The 19867-nt window shown below is 39.7% G+C and overlaps 1 protein-coding gene across 12 annotated transcripts in view; it reads right to left on the bottom strand.

The window, feature by feature from the left end:
- The window catches only part of CCPG1 (cell cycle progression 1), a 62734-nt gene that overhangs the window by 42575 nt on the left and 292 nt on the right, over positions 1-19867 (bottom strand). For 4 of the 12 annotated variants that reach the window (XM_043493370.1, XM_043493371.1, XM_043493374.1 and 1 more), the window contains exon 1: positions 1960-2041. The exons of 3 other annotated variants lie outside the window; for them this stretch is intronic. In XM_043493370.1, the coding sequence (XP_043349305.1) occupies positions 1960-2026 (67 nt within the window). In that variant the 5' untranslated portion in view covers positions 2027-2041. Of the gene's footprint in view, positions 1-1959; positions 5304-19674; positions 19827-19867 lie in introns of those variants that run through there. 5 more of the 12 variants (XM_038417968.2, XM_038417977.2, XM_038417981.2 and 2 more) reach the window with 3 other exon arrangements.

The raw sequence follows: 19867 nt of genomic DNA, 5'->3' as shown, positions 1-19867 counted from the left end.
GTTAACAAGAATATCTGAGGAACAGTGGAGTCTGTTTTTGACTCCAACGAGAGACTGCTGAATTGGAATTAATTTGCAAACTGGATACAATTAACTTAGGCTTGAATAGAGACTGGGAATGGATGAGTCATTACACAAAGTAAAACTATATCCCCATGGTATTTCTCCCCCCCACCCCACCCCCCACTGTTCCTCAGATATTCTTGTTAACTGTTGGAATTAGCCTACCTTGCTTGTCAATATGAAAGGTTTTCCTCCTTTCCCCCCCCCCCCCCGCTGGTGATGGCTTATCTTAAGTGATCACTCTCCTTACAGTGTGTATGATAAACCCATTGTTTCATGTTCTCTGTGTGTGTATATCAATCTGCCCTCTGTTTTTTCTACCAGATGCATCCGATGAAGTGAGCTGTAGCTCACGAAAGCTTATGCTCTAATAAATTTGTTAGTCTCTAAGGTGCCACAGGTTTCAGAGTAGCAGCCGTGTTAGTCTGTATTCGCAAAAAGAAAAGGAGTACTAAGGTGCCACAAGTACTCTTTTTCTTTTTGTCTGAAGACAGGATATTGGGCTGGATGGACCACCTGTTTGACCCAGTACAGCCATTCTTATGTTTAGAAGGCCCATGAAAAAGTAGTACCAGAAGATAGGCATCTACTTGCCTGCAACTTTAAACCACTTCCTGCTTTGTATTCTATCCTGCACTGCACTGTTGTACTTTGATTTTTTTGCATCCGATGAAGTGAGCTGTAGCTCACGAAAGCTTATGCTCAAATAAATTTGTTAGTCTCTAAGGTGCCACAAGTACTCCTTTTCTTTTTGCGAATACAGACTAACACGGCTGCTACTCGGAAACTTTTGATTTTTTTTGTTTCATTATTGTTTTAAAGAATTCTTTGTAGTTGTTAAATAACAGATTGCCGTTTAATGTATTGTTTAATAAGAAGAAGAATCCACTGTTGCAGTTAAAGGTTTATTTTTGTTCCATACTGATTATTAAACAACAAAAGCCTTTAAAAATTCATTCATAAGGAGTCATCAATATGTTTTACACAGAAAATCCTTAAGTTTGAAATAATTCATAGGGTTTTACAAAAGTAGCTAGGCAAAGATAAGGTAAAATAAGGAGTGACCACAATGCCACACTTCCATTGCCCATAAAAAACACTAAACCACTCACAATCCATCCCACCCCCCTTCACAGGTTAACAGCTGGATGCACAGCTGCCAATTTTCAGGTCACAGAATAAAAATAAAATAAAAACAATAGGCTACCCTGACAATATTGCCTTGGGTGTTTCCATTTTTTACTGAAAAATCTTGTTGACTGCTTAAACTGCTGAGCAAGTCTCTGCACTATAGCCTCCCATCCGCTGGTAAGGCTTTTTCCATTACTCTCACAAATACAATGCAACATGCAGTTAAAATCTTAGGCAATTTTTTTTTCTGCAACTCCCAACCTATTTCACAAACAGCACCATCTTCCTTTCAAATGGCCAAATGCACGCATGACTATCATTCTGCAATTACTGAGGTGGTAAACAGTTCCTTCTTTCTGTCCAAACAGCCTGTGCATGGCTTCTTTAACCAGAGGAGCAGAGGATAAGCTGGATCTCCTAGGATCTCCACACCGTTAATGTCCATAGTGGGTAAACAGTCCTTTCTCCATTAAGGTAGACAAATTTGAATTCTGAAAGATTCTAGTATCATGGACCATTACAAATTACCCTGCATTTATGTCTGTAAACCTGTCATGGTGGTCAACCTGCCCTTGGAGTACCATGGAGAAATAAACCTGTTTATAAATTCAGACCCGGATGCGCATGTGGGAATAACAGGCACATGAGTCCCATCAGTTTCCCCAATACAGTTTAAGAACCCATGGTGCAATTTCCATCAATAATCTGAGCACTACCAGGGTTTATAACCTGATGTAACAGTATCTTTTTCTTGGAATGACACACCTGCATGATAATGGTTCCAGCTGTTGATCTTGCCATGCTGAATTGGTTGCCTATGGAGTGGTAACATTCAGGCATGGTCAGCTTCCAGATGGCAATGGCAACCCACTTCTCCACAGGTATGGATCACCAGCTGCGTACTCCGGGTTAGTTCAGCACATAAAAAAGGTTGCCTTCCCCACCCTGTAATCTCTCACCACTGTTGATCATCCCAGATCTGAAGAATGATGTCTTCCCATAAATCTATGTTTGTTTCCCAAACCTCAAAATAGCACTGCAGTGTGAACCTGCTCCAAGATCCACTCTTCTACTATCAATTGTTCCTCTTTTTCCCTTTGTCCTCATCCCACTTCCTCCCCCACTGAAACTGCTGGTGGAGGAGCTACTGCCATCACCACATCATCTGCTTGACAGTGCGGTGGATAGAGTCAAAGCCAAATTCATCTGCTTTGAGAGGTGAAATACAGCCCAAGCAGCCTCTACATATTTGCAGTTGCTAGAGTAGCAACATGGAGCATTGTCAGGTCCACACTGGCACTAGTCGAAAATGGCACTAGTCTACCCAGACAGGAAAAATGGAGCCGAGGCAATGGAAATATGGGATTTTTAAAAATTTGAACCCATCTGGCTTCTGCTATATATCCCACAATTAACAGCGAGAAAAATCCAGGGATGCACACTACTCAGCAGCAAAGCAACAGATCCCAGGATGTCCAACCAAGAACACCATGTGTTTAGTACACAGCCAGCTGCTGCCATGCTACACACAATAAGAACCGAAAGACAGCACAGACAACCTGTATGCATGCTATTACTTTGTCTTGAATATATTATGAGTTACCTGATGTTCATCAAAAACCTGCAAATTAACTGCACGGCACAGACAAGCCCTTTTGGGCCTGGACAAATAAACTTTAGTTAATAGTGAGGTCCTATTCTCTGATGCCACATCTTTTGGATGTGGTTGGTGGTCTCCTTCAAACCTTCTCCCTCTACACTTAATCTTTTTCCTCTTTGAGTGGCCACTGTGTAGTGTGGTGTTATACCAAACAATGCATGACCACCTGGCAACAACTGCTATTCAGGATTCTGATGAGATCATAAAACATGTGTGCTATATCATCAGATCATTCAGATGCAATTATATAAAATTAACAGTCATCTTTTGGGTGACTGTGACTATCAACATCAGCACTTGCAGGGAGTGCACTGGCATGTCTTTGACAATTTTCTTGGCTAAAATCCAACAAACAACACTGGTGATCTCAGATGCTCAAGTCTGAGACTCCATATGCAAGACCACACCACAGAAGGAAATATATATTTTGTATTAATATTACAATATTATTATTGTAATATTATTATAAATTTCAAATCTCAGGTTTGTTTTTCCCACAACAGCCCCTCATTATCAGTGGAACACATTAAATGCATACCTTATTTCAAGACTGTAGCTTAAAAGGGCACTCGAATGGTTGAAATATTGTAAGACTGGTTTCTTCGCAGTAATTTTCCCTGTACTCAGCAGTCCATAATGTATTAGAGTAGCAAATTTAAAGATCCTAGCTCAAAAGGAACATAAAAGTCATGCCAGCAAGTCAGTTCCTTATAAGCATCTGTATTATATCAGATGTGTGTTACTGCAAGATTTTCTCAATACATGGACAGCACAGCTGATCTACCAAGTATCTGAACCAAAACTATGCAGGTGGATTTAGAAAAATGGAGAAGAAAAGTTGGGAGAGAAAGGGCAATAGGAAAAGAGGGAGCAATTAGAGAATGGAAGGACTGAAGGAAGAGGCTCTATAAGAAAATTAGACTAGTTGAGTGACTTTGTGGAAATCCTCTGTCTTGCAATGTAGGAAGGCTGAGTTGGTGTCTCAATCCTGATCTTCCACTCCTGAAACATGGGCTAAGAAAGCTGTGATGACCACTTTTCTAACAAGGGTGTGGGAGGCAATGCCTTGTATAAATATACAGCAACCCCACCATCATAAATGGTTTCCAGTCTTCCTGGGCTAGAAGGACCATAGCCACAAGGTGTAGTCCTGTAAGGTGGAAATCTAAGAGTTCCAAAAGCTTAAAAAATGGGGGATGGGGAGAACCTTATAGCTTCCAAGAGAAGACTTATTGGAAATAAAACAATGTCACGGTCTGACAGAAAATGGAGATCCCGATTGTTCTATCATCTAAGATCCAGATGTGCCTAGTTGTGGGAGGAACAGCCATCATAGCTAATGTTTACCCATTGTCCTGGCCATGCAGAAAGACAAGCAAGATGCAAAGTATGTGGTTTACCTAGGCTGCAATGTTAATAACTCATCTGGAAACTATCTAACAAATTACAGTGCAGGTTATCACTCCTTTCTTAATTGCTTCCACCTGTTTGAAGAATGCCATCAGCCTACCCCCACTCCAAACCTGGTCCCATCCCATTACCAGAACCCCGACCACCCTTCCCCATATGACAGTTAAGAGGACTAGTGAAAAAGGGTTTTCTCCTAGCTGTACCACAAATTAGGAGTCCCAACCTCCATTCCTCAGCTTATTTAGAGGATGCCTTCCCACTCCAGTCTATCAGGAAACCATGCCACCTATGGAATGAATAACTGCTCATGACATGTGTGCTGATCCCAGTGAAGGAGGGCTCTGTTTGGAGGAACACATGTACACAGATCCCACCTTCTCCAGGTTCAAGCGGCCCTTAGCTCAGGTGATATCACCCTGTCTCTCCACCCTCAGGGATGGGGGACCCTTAAAGGGGCCAGGACCTCTTTCTTCCTGCTGATCAAAGTCTCCCCATCATTCAAGAGTGCAGAGAGTGCATTAGAACACTAAGAAAAAGCTGCTATCAATCATGCATAATAAAAACATTTTACATGTTAATCTGTCATACTAACATCTGCTCAAAGCAGCAAAAGAGCTACCCAGGGGTTGTGCAAACCCAGTAGCATTGTGATCAGATGTACAGGGTCACAGCACCACTCAACTTTGGCCCAGCTACCCCTCTGTCATGATCCAGGGGCAGCCAGGCCAAACATGAGTGGCACTGTGACCTTTGTGCCAAGCTGCAACACCCTGAGTAGAGAGCTGGGTCCAGCCCCATAGGATAGGAACCACTGCAATGGGCTCACTCTCCAACTCCCCCAACCAAAGCCTCCCTTCAGTGGTAATTATTTTGGAGTGGGGAAGCACAGTTTCAAATTTTGCCCTGGGCACCCAAACACCTCTGTGTGGGAAGGAAGAGCTGATCTCTCCGTATCTTGGGATTCTCTCCAAGTTCTCTCACAGCCCCGTCAGCTGCTGAGAGCAGCATCATGAGCAGTTCTGTGAGGTCTCCGTGCTGAGGAATGGCAAAACAGCACAGCCGTCTGTCCCCCTCCCTCTACAGCAGCAGTCTGCCTGCTGCTGCATTCCTAGTGCAGGGCAGAACAGGAGCATGACAATGATTTGCTCTTTGTTTGTTTACCAGACAGAACAGCCCACAGATACTTCCCAGAGCTTTCGAAGGGGAGAAGCCCATGCCTGAAGGGCAGCAAAGATCAAAACACTGAGCAGAGCAATCAGCAGAGGCATTGTAGGATACTGGCAGAACACAGTTCCGTGGACAAAACAATCAGCAGTGTCTACACTGGCTCTTTGTCAACAATAAAGGGAGAGGAAAAGACAAAAGTCTCTCGTAAGGGTGAGCATTTTTTTTGTGACAAAAGTCCCATCGTAGTGTGTATGCTTGTTGCTGTTTTGGGCAACAAAACTTTCCAGTGTAGACAAGCCCTCAATCTCCACAGACCATTAAACATTTGATTTCCCTGCTGGGACTGTCACAATGGTTCTAATAACCAACTGTGAATAGATACCCAACAATTCCAAAGCAAACTGAAACAACTCATTTCATACAGACCAAAAGAGCCACACATTAACTATTCTGCCACTATTTGTTTTCCTGGGTTAGATTGTAAGTGATAACAGAAGCAAAAAGCCAGAGATCCCTTTTTTCATCAAACAACTTTGCCAGTATCACAGTTAACTATGTCTTCTAAATCTAACTTCAAAGTAAAACTTTTTAAATACCATAAATTAGTCAAATCCTTTTTTATATTATTATCAAACTAAACTAAAATAATGTAGATTGCTAAATAAACAGATTCTGCAAACAGAATGCATATTTACAATGATAATCAAAACTAGTAAAATACTGTAGCAATTAAAAAAAAGATATCTAAAAGAACAAAAATCTTTACACAGGAATAGTGTAAGAATACAATCAGATGTACATACTGAAACCCTACACAACAAATCATTTAAATATTCATCAAACTAAAACATATCCACAACACACAAACACCAAGTTTCAGAGTAGCAGCCGTGTTAGTCTGTATTCGCAAAAAGAAAAGGAGTACTTGTGGCACCTTAGAGCCTAACAAATTTATTTGAGCATAAGCTTTCGTGAGCTACAGCTCACTTCATCGGATGCCACTGCATTATAAATTGCTTGATCAACAGAAGCGACTGAATGCACATTACTGCAATAACAAGTTTAACAAAAATATTCAGAAACCATATGTAAATCTGAGGTCATAGATAATATACTTAAACTTGACACAAGTTCTCTGAATATTAAAAAAAGAGAAAGACAAACAGGAAGTTAGCACAGGAAGAACTGCTAGTCTTCTCTCCCTGATGTATGCCTCAGGTCACATTAACATATTAAAAGATATTCACTAAAGTTAAGTAAACAATTTGAAGAAAGAAAAGGAGTACTTGTGGCACCTTAGAGACTAACAAATTTATTTGAGCATAAGCTTTCGTGAGCTACAGCACACTTCATCGGATGCATTTGATGGAAAATGCCACAAGTACTCCTTTTCTTTTTGTGAATACAGACTAACACGGCTGCTACTCTGAAACCTAAACAATTTGAAGTTGTGTTCCAACAGATGAAATAAAGGAAGTAATTGCAGTTCAAATTGTGGCCTTGGGTAATCAACTGTACTAGTATATTTGCTACTAATAAAAAAATGGATGAAGTTACAACCTTACACTATTACTGTTTCAAAAATACAGCAACACTTTCCACCTACTGGTTTCAGAGTAGCAGCCGTGTTAGTTCACAAAAAGAAAAGGAGTACTTGTGGCACCTTAGAGCCTAACAAATTTATTTGAGCATAAGCTTTCGTGAGCTACAGCTCACTTCATCGGATGCCACTGCATTATAAATTGCTTGATCAACAGAAGCGACTGAATGCACATTACTGCAATAACAAGTTTAACAAAAATATTCAGAAACCATATGTAAATCTGAGGTCATAGATAATATACTTAAACTTGACACAAGTTCTCTGAATATTAAAAAAGAGAAAGACAAACAGGAAGTTAGCACAGGAAGAACTGCTAGTCTTCTCTCCCTGATGTATGCCTCAGGTCACATTAACATATTAAAAGATATTCACTAAAGTTAAGTAAACAATTTGAAGAAAGAAAAGGAGTACTTGTGGCACCTTAGAGACTAACAAATTTATTTGAGCATAAGCTTTCGTGAGCTACAGCACACTTCATCGGATGCATTTGATGGAAAATGCCACAAGTACTCCTTTTCTTTTTGTGAATACAGACTAACACGGCTGCTACTCTGAAACCTAAACAATTTGAAGTTGTGTTCCAACAGATGAAATAAAGGAAGTAATTGCAGTTCAAATTGTGGCCTTGGGTAATCAACTGTACTAGTATATTTGCTACTAATAAAAAAAATGGATGAAGTTACAACCTTACACTATTACTGTTTCAAAAATACAGCAACACTTTCCACCTACTGGTTTCAGAGTAGCAGCCGTGTTAGTTCACAAAAAGAAAAGGAGTACTTGTGGCACCTTAGAGCCTAACAAATTTATTTGAGCATAAGCTTTCGTGAGCTACAGCTCACTTCATCGGATGCCACTGCATTATAAATTGCTTGATCAACAGAAGCGACTGAATGCACATTACTGCAATAACAAGTTTAACAAAAATATTCAGAAACCATATGTAAATCTGAGGTCATAGATAATATACTTAAACTTGACACAAGTTCTCTGAATATTAAAAAAAGAGAAAGACAAACAGGAAGTTAGCACAGGAAGAACTGCTAGTCTTCTCTCCCTGATGTATGCCTCAGGTCACATTAACATATTAAAAGATATTCACTAAAGTTAAGTAAACAATTTGAAGAAAGAAAAGGAGTACTTGTGGCACCTTAGAGACTAACAAATTTATTTGAGCATAAGCTTTCGTGAGCTACAGCACACTTCATCGGATGCATTTGATGGAAAATGCCACAAGTACTCCTTTTCTTTTTGTGAATACAGACTAACACGGCTGCTACTCTGAAACCTAAACAATTTGAAGTTGTGTTCCAACAGATGAAATAAAGGAAGTAATTGCAGTTCAAATTGTGGCCTTGGGTAATCAACTGTACTAGTATATTTGCTACTAATAAAAAAAATGGATGAAGTTACAACCTTACACTATTACTGTTTCAAAAATACAGCAACACTTTCCACCTACTGGTTTCAGAGTAGCAGCCGTGTTAGTTCACAAAAAGAAAAGGAATACTTGTGGCACCTTAGAGACTAACAAATTTATTTGAGCATAAGATTTCATGAGCTACAGCTCACTTCATCGGATGCATTCAATGGAAAATACAGTGGGGAGATTTATATACATAGAGAACATGAAACAATGAGTGTTACTATACACCCTGTAATGAGAGTGATCACTTAAGGTGAGCTATTACCAGCAGGAGAGCGGGGAGGGGGGACAGACGGGGGACTTTTGTAGTGATAATCAAGGTGGGCCATTTCTAGCAGTTGACAAAAACGTCTGAGGAACAGTGGGGGGTTGGAGAATAAACATGGGGAAATAGTTTTACTTTGTGTAATGACCCATCCACTTCCAGTCTTTATTCAAGCCTAAGTTAATTGTATCCAGTTTGCAAATTAATTCCAAATCAGCAGTCTCTCATTGGAGTCTGTTTTTGAAGTTTTTTCGTTGAAGAATTGCCACTTTTAGGTCTGTATTCGAGTGACCAAAGAGACTGAAGTGTTCTCCGACTGGTTTTTGAATGTTATAATACTTGACGTCTGAATTGTGTCCATTTATTCTTTTACATAGAAACTGTCCGGTTTGGCCAAAGTACATGGCAGAGGGGCATTGCTAGCACATGATGGCATATATCACATTGGTAGATGCGCAAGTGAATGAACCTCTGATAATGTGGCTGATGTGATTAGGCCCTATGATGATGTCCCCTGAATAGATATGTGGACAGAGTTGGCAATGGCCTTTGGTGCAAGGATAGGTTCCTGGGTTAGTGCTTCTGTTGTGTGGTTGCTGGTGAGTATTTGCTTCAGGTTGGGGGGCTGTCTGTAAGCAAGGACTGGCCTGTCTCCCAAGATCTGTGAGAGTGATGGGTCGTCCTTCAGGATAGGTTGTAGATCCTTGATGATGCGTTGGAAAGATCTTAGTTGGGGGCTGAAGGTGATGGCGAGTGGCGTTCTGTTATTTTCTTTGTTGGGCCTGTCCAGTAGTAGGTGACTTCTGGGTACTCTTCTGGCTCTGTCAATCTGTTTCTTCACTTCAGCAGGTGGCTACTGTAGTTTTAAGAATGCTTGACAGAGATCTTGTAGGTGTTTGTCTCTGTCTGAGGGGTTGGAGCAAATGCCCTTGTATCGTAGAGCTTGGCTGTAGTCAATGGATCGTGTGGTGTGGTTTGGATGAAAGCTGGAGGCATGTAGGTAGGAATAGTGGTCAGTCGGTTTCCGATATAGGGTGGTGTTTATATGACCAACGCTTATTGGCACCATAATGTCCAGGAAGTAGATCTCTTGTGTGGACTGGTCCAGGCTGAGGTTGATGGTGGGATGGAAATTGTTAAAATCATGGTGGAATTCCTCAAAGGCTTCTTTTCCATGGGTCCAGATGATGAAGATGTCATCAATGTAGCGCAAGTAGAGTAGGGGCATTAGGGGACAAGAGCTGAGGAAGCGTTGTTCTACGTCAGCCATAAAAATGTTGGCATACTGTGGGGCCATGCGGGTACCCATAGCAGTGCCGCTGATTTGAAGGTATACATTGTCCCCAAATGTGAAATAGTTATGGGTGAGGACAAAGTCACAAAGTACAAACACAGGTTTGCCATGACATTATCAGGGATACTGTTCCTGACGGCTTGTAGTGCATCTTTTTGTGGAATGTTGGTGTAGAGGGCTTCTACATCCATAGTGGCCAGGATGGTGTTTTCAGGAAGATCACCGATGGATTGTAGTTTCCTCAGGAAGTCGGTGGTGTCTCAAAGATAGCTGGGAGTGCTGGTAGCATAGGGCCGGAGGAGGAAGTCTACATAGCCAGTCAATCCTACTGTCAGGGTGCCAATGCCTGAAATGATGGGGCGTCCAGGATTTCCAGGTTTATGCATCTTGGGTAGCAGATAGAATACCCCAGGTCGGGGCTCTCGGGGTGTGTCTGTGCAGATTTGTTCTTTTGCTTTTTCAGGGAGTTTCTGAGCAAATGGTGTAGTTTCTTTTGGTAACCCTCAGTGGGATCAGAGGGTAATGGCTTGTAGAAAGTGATGTTGGAGAGCTGCCTAGCAGCCTCTTGTTCATATTCCGACCTATTCATGATGACGACAGCACCTCCTTTGTCAGCCTATTTGATTATGATGTCAGAGTTGTTTCTGAGGCTGTGGATGGCGTTGTGTTCTGCATGGCTGAGGTTATGGGGCAAGTGATGGCTGCTTTTCCACAATTTCAGCCCGTGCACGTCGGCAGAAGCACTCTATGTAGTGGTCCAGTCTGTTGTTTCGACCTTCAGGAGGAGTCCACCCAGAATCTTTCTTTTTGTAGTCTTGGTAGGAAGGTCTCTGTGGTTTAGTATGTTGTTCAGAGGTTTGTTGGAAATATTCCTTGAGTCGGAGATGTCGAAAATAGGATTCTAGGTCACTTCACCACAGAACTGTACTGTATGATGTTCATGGGGATGGAGGGGCAGAAGGAGAAGTCCCAAGATAGGACAGATTCTTTTGCTGAGCTAAGAATATAGTTGGATAGATTAACAATATTGCTGGGTTGGTTAAGGGAACCACTGTTGTTGCCCCTTGTGGCATGTAGTAGCTTAGAGAGTTTAGTGTCCTTTTTCTTTTGTAGAGAAGCAAAGTGTGTGTTGTAAATGGCTTGTCTAGTATTTGTAAAGTCCAGCCACAGGAAGTTAGTGTAGAAGGTTGTTTTTTTATGAGAGTATCCAGTTTTGAGAGCTCATTCTTAATCTTTCTGTTTGCTGTAGAGGATGCTGATCAGGTGGTTCCACAGTTTCTTTGAGAGCGTGTGGCACAAGCTGTCAGCATAGTCTGTGTGGTATGTAGATTGTAATGGATTTTTTACCTTCAGTCCTTTTGGTATGATGTCCATCTGTTTGCATTTGGAAAGGAAGATGTCTGTCTGTATCTGTACAAGTTTTATACAATTAACTTAGGCTTGAATAAAGACTGGGAGTGGATGGGTCATTACACCAAGTAAAACTATTTCCCCATGTTTATTCTCCAAGCCCCCACTGTTCCTCACACGTTCTTGTCAACTGCTGGAAATGGCCCACCTTGATTATCACTACAAAAGTTTCCCCTTCCCCCCGCTCTCCTGCTGGTAATAGATCACCTTAAGTGATCACTCTCATTACAGTGTGTATGGTAACACCCATTGTTTCATGTTCTCTATGTATATAAATCTCCCCACTGTATTTTCCACTGAATGCATCCAATGAAGTGAGCTGTAGCTCACGAAAGCTTATGCTCAAATAAATTTGTTAGTCTCTAAGGTGCCACAAGTACGCCTTTTCTTTTTCCACTTACTGTTGAAGGTATTCAACAAATGGATACTTTTGCATGCTACATAAATGTGCATCATGTTAAAAAATAAAAACCCAAAAAATGCATTTAGAAGACTACTAAGATTTTGAAAATCATTCTTTTAAGAGCTCTACTTATTTATGTTATTCAGCACGCAAAAGTATGTGTGTGTCCAGTACTCAACTCTCTGTGTGTGTATATATTGTGTGTGCAGGTATATTACAGGTAGCAACACCTACAGTTAAAGTTACCCAACATTTATAACTATAAGACCCTGTTTTCAATGGTTTGTAACTTTGCCAAACTTCAACCATGAGGACTAACGTTTCTATGCCAAGTGTCTGCTTCTCACTGAATTTTTGGGAAAATTTCAGCAAAAAGAGGTCAGCCCTGGCTCAGGCCAAGGTTAGGGACAATTACATTGTTTTGACCACGTTAAATTCTTACAGACATTTTGTAATGAAGCTCTAGGGCCTCCATGTTTTGGAATAAGGTCTTGAAATTTGGATGTGTCCACCTGTCTGTCCAGTGTACATCTGTTCTATTTTTTTTCTTCTTTTCTAGTGATTTTGCGCAGAGGAAATATAAGAGAACTCTTACCCTTAATGAGAAGTCCTTGTCTGACAGAAATCTTTTTTTCTGAGTAAAAAAGCAGACAATAGCAGAAGATGCTGATAAAGGATGAACTAAGCATATCTAAGGCCTACTTGAGGGGCGGGGGAAAGAAAGAGGAAGAGAGTTCTAACATATGGTTTGTGCATTATTTTTCCCCATTCTTACCCTGTTGTTTTGTTAAACTAAACAAACTGCAATTTTTTCAGTGAGTGCATGTATTTTTATGATGAAAGCTCTGGGATTGGGTAACCCTGTATCACAAGCCATAACCTTGTCTGAGACGTTATAATCATCACCACAGCAACCAATAGTGATGTCAAAGGATTAGGTCTTCAAGTGAGGAAGAAGTAACAAAGGAAGTAGAACAAAATGAGGAAAAAAAGCTCCTGTTTTCATGTAAAAAGAGTAAGTAGATTGGGAAAGGGAAATACAGACTATATAGGAAAATAATTATGTAGTAAGATAAGATGAGTTTAATCAACTTGTGCGCTAGTTGTAGTTGGTCTGTGTGTCAAGCCATATTAGAATTTAGCTTAAATGGTGGTGTGTGTTTTTGGTTTACCACACCCCAACATCAGCACCGACTTCCCCTCTTTCCCATGGATGCTCGACCCCCACTCTGTCCCCGACCCCGCCCCTGCCCACCCCTTCTCCGCCCCCATTCCAACTCCTTCCCCAAAGTCCCCACCCCAACTCTGCCCCCTCCCTGCCCCTATTCCAACTCCTTCCCCAAATCCCCACTCCGGCCCCGCCTCTTCCCCTGAGCGTGCCACATTTCCGCTCCTCCTCCTCCCTCCCGGAGTGTGCTAACGCTGCCAAACAGCTGTTTGGCGGCAGCTGGGTGGGAAACGCTTGGGAGGTAGGCAGAGCAGCGGGGATGCAGCACGCTCAGGGGAGGGGGAGGAGAAGGAAGAGGTGGGCCAGGGGTTGACGGGAGCTTGGCTGCTGGTGGGTGCAGAGCACCCACTAATTTTTCCCCATGGGTGCTCCAACCCTGGAGCACCCATGGAATCAGCGCCTATGCACCCCCATATTAGTGCCAATTTAAGAGGAGTTATCCTGGCAAGAAGTCATATATATTCTGTTTCTATCAAAGGAAGCAGAATGAGGAAATCAATAAAACAATTCTGTACTTTCTACATGTATTTTAAGTAAATTAATGCACTTGGCTTGAAACATTTCTCCAACACTTATTAGCCTAAGTTTTAAGCTTTGTTACCCATCCTACACACAATGTAAGAAAAAAATGTGTTTGTTTTATAAATTAGTTTTCTAGCATGATTTGAAACACCCCATTAGCATCTGATGTATACACAGCATGTAACACCTATAATATTGTGTTATGGGTGTTGTAATCTGGAGTGGGAGTCTAGGTAATGACAAACAGAGAACACAATCTTAAAGTTGTTAAACTGTGTCTACATCAGGTGTTAATGGGAGAGTTTCAAATCATGTTCACTAACTAATTAATAAAAAAAAGCACCTTCTTTCATCATTTAGATAGTAAAGGAGAACAGTGGGAACAGAGTTAAGGCTGTTTGGTTCCCCCTAAATTGTGCATTTCCATACCATTTAATGTTTATTGCAAGTTATAACTTTACTGTTAAATTTCCAAGCTAAGTATGTGGCTTGAGAAAACTATTACTTAAAGAGAAAGAAGACATTATGAAATTAATAGAAGCTAAATATAACCATAACTCCTTAATGTTTTCTGTCCTGGAATTATTGTCTCTAAATATAATTGTTGTTCCTTTGCCAATAATCTCATTTAAAGTAAAGTAAAAACAACATTATTATTCTTTACCAACTTCATTTAAAGTAGATCTTTTAATATATTTCTAAATATTATTACCCACCCCACCCTTCAGATGCCAGCCCTAGCCAAAAGGTAGTGGAGAATAGATTGCTCTTTAATACAGGGTTTTAAAATAAAATTGCTAATAATGTCACATTATTTTAAAATACTTCAAGTACCACTTGCATATGTACAACTTTATTTATTTGCAAATAAACTTTATATTGCTAATCAATGCAAGGATAAAATATGACATCATCTGAGTTGATGGACCCTATCCAGAAATCTGTATTAAAAATGATAATTCCACTAACTTTAAAAATAGAAGCATGATTTTAGCTTTTCTAGTACCTGAGTTAGAAAACCAACATAGACACTGAGAATTTGGATTAAGATCCCTCTCAAAATTTTAGGGTACAAGCAGACTGCTGATATGAATGTATACTCAGATGAAAGAAAAGTTTGGAAATGAAAAAGATACTGTTTAAAGTACTTATTTTATTAGTTTAGCCAAGAAACAAATGAGGGGAATGAAAACACAAAAAGAAGTATATGTGGGTAGAAAATGGTAATGTAGTTTAAGTTCTTTCATCTGCTATATAGTATAGTTCAGCCTTTTCTGATGGCTAGCACTTAGGACTCAGTTTCTAAACTGACCGAAAAAACAACATTAAAACTGGACACTAGTTAGATGAGTAAGAAGATCTAGTCTTGAGAACTAGTATAAAGAACAGACCATCTCATGTTCAAAGTCGGTCTGAAAAAAGTTGTTGTCATGAGGAAAATGTATAATACAGTGGTTTGTTTCAAAGCAATTGCTGACTAGCTGTAGTTTAGTGGGAGCAGGATTAAAGAGCTTTAAAACTTGTCCAAACCTTCATAGTCAGTTTAGCCTGGGTTTTTCACTTAGATAGAGGCCTGCTCAGCTTGGGACTAAAACTGGCCTAGGGACCTGGATAGAAAAAGAGCTGCCCATAACATAAAGTTTGTTCTAGCCCTGAAAGACTGCTCAGCCTGGGGCTTTGGTTTAGGAAGAGGCTAGCTCCACTTATCTGATATATTTCAGCCTATCAGCGCCAAAGAATAGGATTAAGAAGTCTTCCTTCGGACTAGACCAAATAAAATTCACTTGAGCAATAATTAAAAGCTTTCTAAAAAATTGTTAAATGAAAGGTTACAAATTTTCAATGTACTGCCTACGTTACATAAAATAATCCATTTCCTTCTCAAATAGTCCTCAGACCTACATGCCAAGCTGTCAGGGAAAGGAGGAGGAGAGAATAGTATTACATCTACAATGTGGTTAGACTTCTGAAAACATCTCATTTTCTGAAATATTATTTATGTAGTGCCCAAAGTGTGCTGTATACCAGGTCTTAAATCATCTGTATGAAATATCACTTCTTTCAATTACAAAAGATCCTCAAAAGATCTGCACACAATGTGCTTCAGAAGACCCCAGAAAAGATCTATATGTTATACACTACACTGCATTCAACTTTATGTTTTAGGTTTACTTAAAAAGGTTTTTCTTGCATTTCCCATGCAAAAGTTAGACGCTTTCTTATGTTCTTAAAAATTGGACAAAAATCTATTCAGCAAAATTATGAATGATTAGGGTTGTACTGCCTCTTGCAATCAAGTCTCTATATAAAATTTACATATATTATCTTTGATTCAAAGTTTCCCTGTTAAGGAATTATGTGCTAAATCATTCCCCAAATCATAGCAAAGCAGCAAGGAAATACATGAAGTTGACTTCACAGATTTTCCAGGAAAATGACACTTTGTGTAGGACATTTTTTGGAGTGAGAGGGGAGCTTCCCTACACCCACACCAAATTCTGTGTGGATTCCAGAGAGCCAGTTTTATGGAGAGTTACAGGACCAACTGAATGTACTACATTTTATAGCAATTTATTTGCTCTCTATTTTAAATGTGCCCTTCTAGATTACAGATAAGAGGCATAAAACTATTAAATCACATTTTAGAACATGAGAAGCAAGGCCACTGTGTTCTTGTTTACAGTATTTGATTTTTTTTTTCAAAATATGTATTAACTTACATAAATACAGCCTAATGCTAAGTAGCTCATATAAATAATCTAGTGCAGTTTTATTATGATCATCCATGAAATACCTGCTCAAAGAGATCTTTTAAAAGTATTAATGTACAAAACCAGAGAGACTGGAGAAGTTCATCACCCAGTTGTCCAGCCATTAACATTCAAGACCTGTTTGATAGTAAAAGACTTGAAGCAGGAGTTCTCAAACTGGGAGTCGGGACCCCTCAGGGGGTCGCAAAGTTATTACATGGGGGGTCACAAGCTGTCAGCCTCCACTCCAAACCCTGCTTTGCCTCCAGCTTTTATAATAGTGTTAAATATATAAAAAAGTGGTTTTAATTTATAATAGGGGTCGCACTCAGAGGCTTGTTATGGGAAAGGGGTCACCAGTACAAAAGTTTGAGAACCGCTGAGTTAAAGAGACACAATCAACTTGAAATCTAGTAAATTAAAAAAAAAAAAATTAGAAGCAGTTTAAGGTTCTATGGCTGCTGACCCTCCCAGTCCTCCTGTGGTTTCAAAATTACATTTTCTTATTTTTAAAAATTGTGTATTTCCCCCTCCAGTAAAAGACTCATGTGAACAGGGGAAGAAGACTATACACCAAGAGCTACAAAATGCACAAAGTACACAGACTGAAAAATCTTTTTTTTAATTTTGATTATTTTACAGTAATCTGAGGTGTTATAACAATAGATAAATTTCAGTGTTATTTTTAAGATGACATCCCTATAATAACAGAAACAGAAATGGTGTTTTACCAATACTGTATTACGAACTTCTAAGAACGCTGTCTGAGTCTTTCATTCAGCTATTACTACTACTGTTATTTGACAAAAAGAAAAGGAGTACTTGGGGCACCTTAGAGACTAACAAATTTATTTGAGCATAAGCTTTCGTGAGCTACAGCTCACTTCACAAGTACTCCTTTTCTTTTTGCGAATACAGACTAACTCGGCTGCTACTCTGAAACCTGTTATTTGACATTTATATTATGATACTATCTAGAGACCTCAACTAGGTTGGTACTCCACTGTAATAGGCAGTGAAGGAAACATATTAAACAACAGTTCCTGCCTGAAAGAGCTTCCAATTTAGTGAGCTTTGGAGAATCTCCCCTATAATCCTATAAAGTCAACTGGCATCTTCTAACCGACTTCAGTGGGCTTTGGATCAGACCCCAATACCCAAGGTATCAACATTGAAACTACTGTAATTTTACTCGTTTGTGATAACCAACTACTTTAAAATATGTAGCTTCTTATGAAGAAAATATAACTAAAATATACAGGGCATAATCTTGAAAAAATTGGATGAAAGATTTTTTTTGAAATTATTTATATTAGTAGCCAGTCTACAAACCGAGGTAATCTAGAAATGTAATCTATTGTAATTGTTTTCCAAACCTTTCACAGCAATGACAAAACTATCATTTTACTTCCGTCTTTTTACTATTTTGTTGGCAGTAATTAAGTAGAAATTAGTTTGTCTACTTCCAGAGTTTTGGTTCTTCTGTCTTGAAAGAATGTGCTTAAAAATATTCTGCTCCATCACCAGCAGCAGAAGTTATTATGCAATTGGCTGCATTCTCCACAACTGCAGTTGTGTGGGGAACTCCACAGGAGTCAGTGCCATTTGAGGTAATTATAAGGTGCACACGAGATAAAGCTCCTGTAACGGCATGAAATCTAACACAGGATTAAAAGAAATGGGTATGTGCATGTAGAGATATGAAGGAAAAGGAAAACTGAGTGAAAGAAATAACATTCTTCTAGTTTTAATCTTAGAGTATTTAGATAAGTCAAAGGAAATTCATTTTATTCAATATATAAATAAGTATTATTTTCTTAATTTGACAGTGTCTTGTCTCTTTTTAAAACAGTTTATTCACATCACTGAATACAATGTGGCAGCTCCCATTAAAGTTAATGGAGGATAAACATTCAGGGTGCAAAATAAAGATTTTTGATAACTATTGGTTTCTGTCTCTTATTGGTAATACAACAAAAATGTAAAATTCTATATGTCCAATTCATCAAAATTTGAGTGCTGGAATAAAACAGATATCCACCGTAAAACAGCATAATAATAATTCCATTCTACATATAACTGCAAAGTTCTTCCATCTTGAAACAAGACCTATCAGACCAGAAAGACCTGAATGAATGTTGACAAAGAAGAATGACTAACCAGGGAAAAGTAAATTATTTTTAGCTAATTATGTTCCACTTTTAGCTAGGGAAACTAAGGATTCTGTTCTACAGGAATATCCTATTTCTGACGTACAAAAAAAAGTCTCAATAAATAATTAAGGTAAATATGCTACTGCAGGATCTTCATGCGAATTTATATTACTTCTATTAAGCAGTCTTCAATTATAATAGCAATTATTTTCTGCTTCCTCAGATCAACATATTTCTATGAAAAGATTTCTGACAACTCACAATTTTGTAATGCTAATTTACTGACTGTCCTGCGATACTAATGTTGTTTGAATTCCCAGGGCATGATGTGAACACACTGTTCTGTCTGTGCACCTGCACTGCTTTACTAAAACCAATTTCTATATTTGGTTTTGTGCTCTACTAATATATTATTGTTTTTTTCTCACAAGTATGACGCTTTGGCTACAGATAAAGTAGCATGGTGCCAGAACAACTTAAGTAACATTCAGCAGTATAAACTACCACATCATTTATGAAATATAATACATTACATTGGTCACAAGCATGTATGAGATGATGAAACAGATGGAAGTTGGGAAATCATAATGCATAATATTCAAGATCTAAGAGCCAATTTCTCATTTAACTGAACATACATAAGACATATTAAAGTAATAAAACAGTGTCTCCTTCTACTGACCAATATAGTGAGCAATTCAAATTCCTCTTGCACTCAACTGTGAATCATAGAATATCAGGGTTGGAAGGGACCTCAGGAGGTCATCTAGTCCAACCCCCTGCTCAGAGCAGGACCAATAAAATGCTACAAACACGTATATACCCATTTACCACGAGGGGTGGCGTGTTATTCCATTTCTTATTTAAACGTTACCACGATGAATCAGACTAAAATAAAAGCAGCACCATTTGGCAGACATGGCAGAGGAAATTTGTTTTCCAGAAAAAGTGCCCAGCACCCAACACAGAGTAGTAAAACCATGGGATTCCCTCTGATGGCCCTGCCCTTTGCCAAGAGCAGAGGTGTTTAGCTGTCTTCATCCTGAAACCCCCTTCCCAAGAGCTGACACTTACCCTTACGAAGCATAGCAAAGGACAGCAAGAATAGTTATATAAGTGAACACGTTATGACACGGGTATTGCCCTAACACGCGCTTACCACGTACAGCACGGACGTTTAAATACTAACCCGCTGCCTCGAGCCACGCTGTCTGCTCCCGATTCTCAAAGCAGGGTCGCATATTCTAACCCAGGGGCAGCCTGGGGCCAGCAGGGGCCCTTCTCGCTCATGCACAGAAACCAGCGCCCCGCCCATTATCTGCTCCCCTGCCCGCAGCTCCCTCTCGAAAGGGCCCTTCCCCCCGACAGGGAGCCCGAACGAG

This window comes from Dermochelys coriacea, chromosome 10, assembly GCF_009764565.3.
Source record: "Dermochelys coriacea isolate rDerCor1 chromosome 10, rDerCor1.pri.v4, whole genome shotgun sequence".
In the NCBI taxonomy this organism is placed as follows: Eukaryota; Metazoa; Chordata; order Testudines; family Dermochelyidae; genus Dermochelys; species Dermochelys coriacea.
The sequence above is the reverse complement of the archived record's forward strand: the minus strand, read 5'-3'. Positions and strand labels throughout refer to the sequence as shown.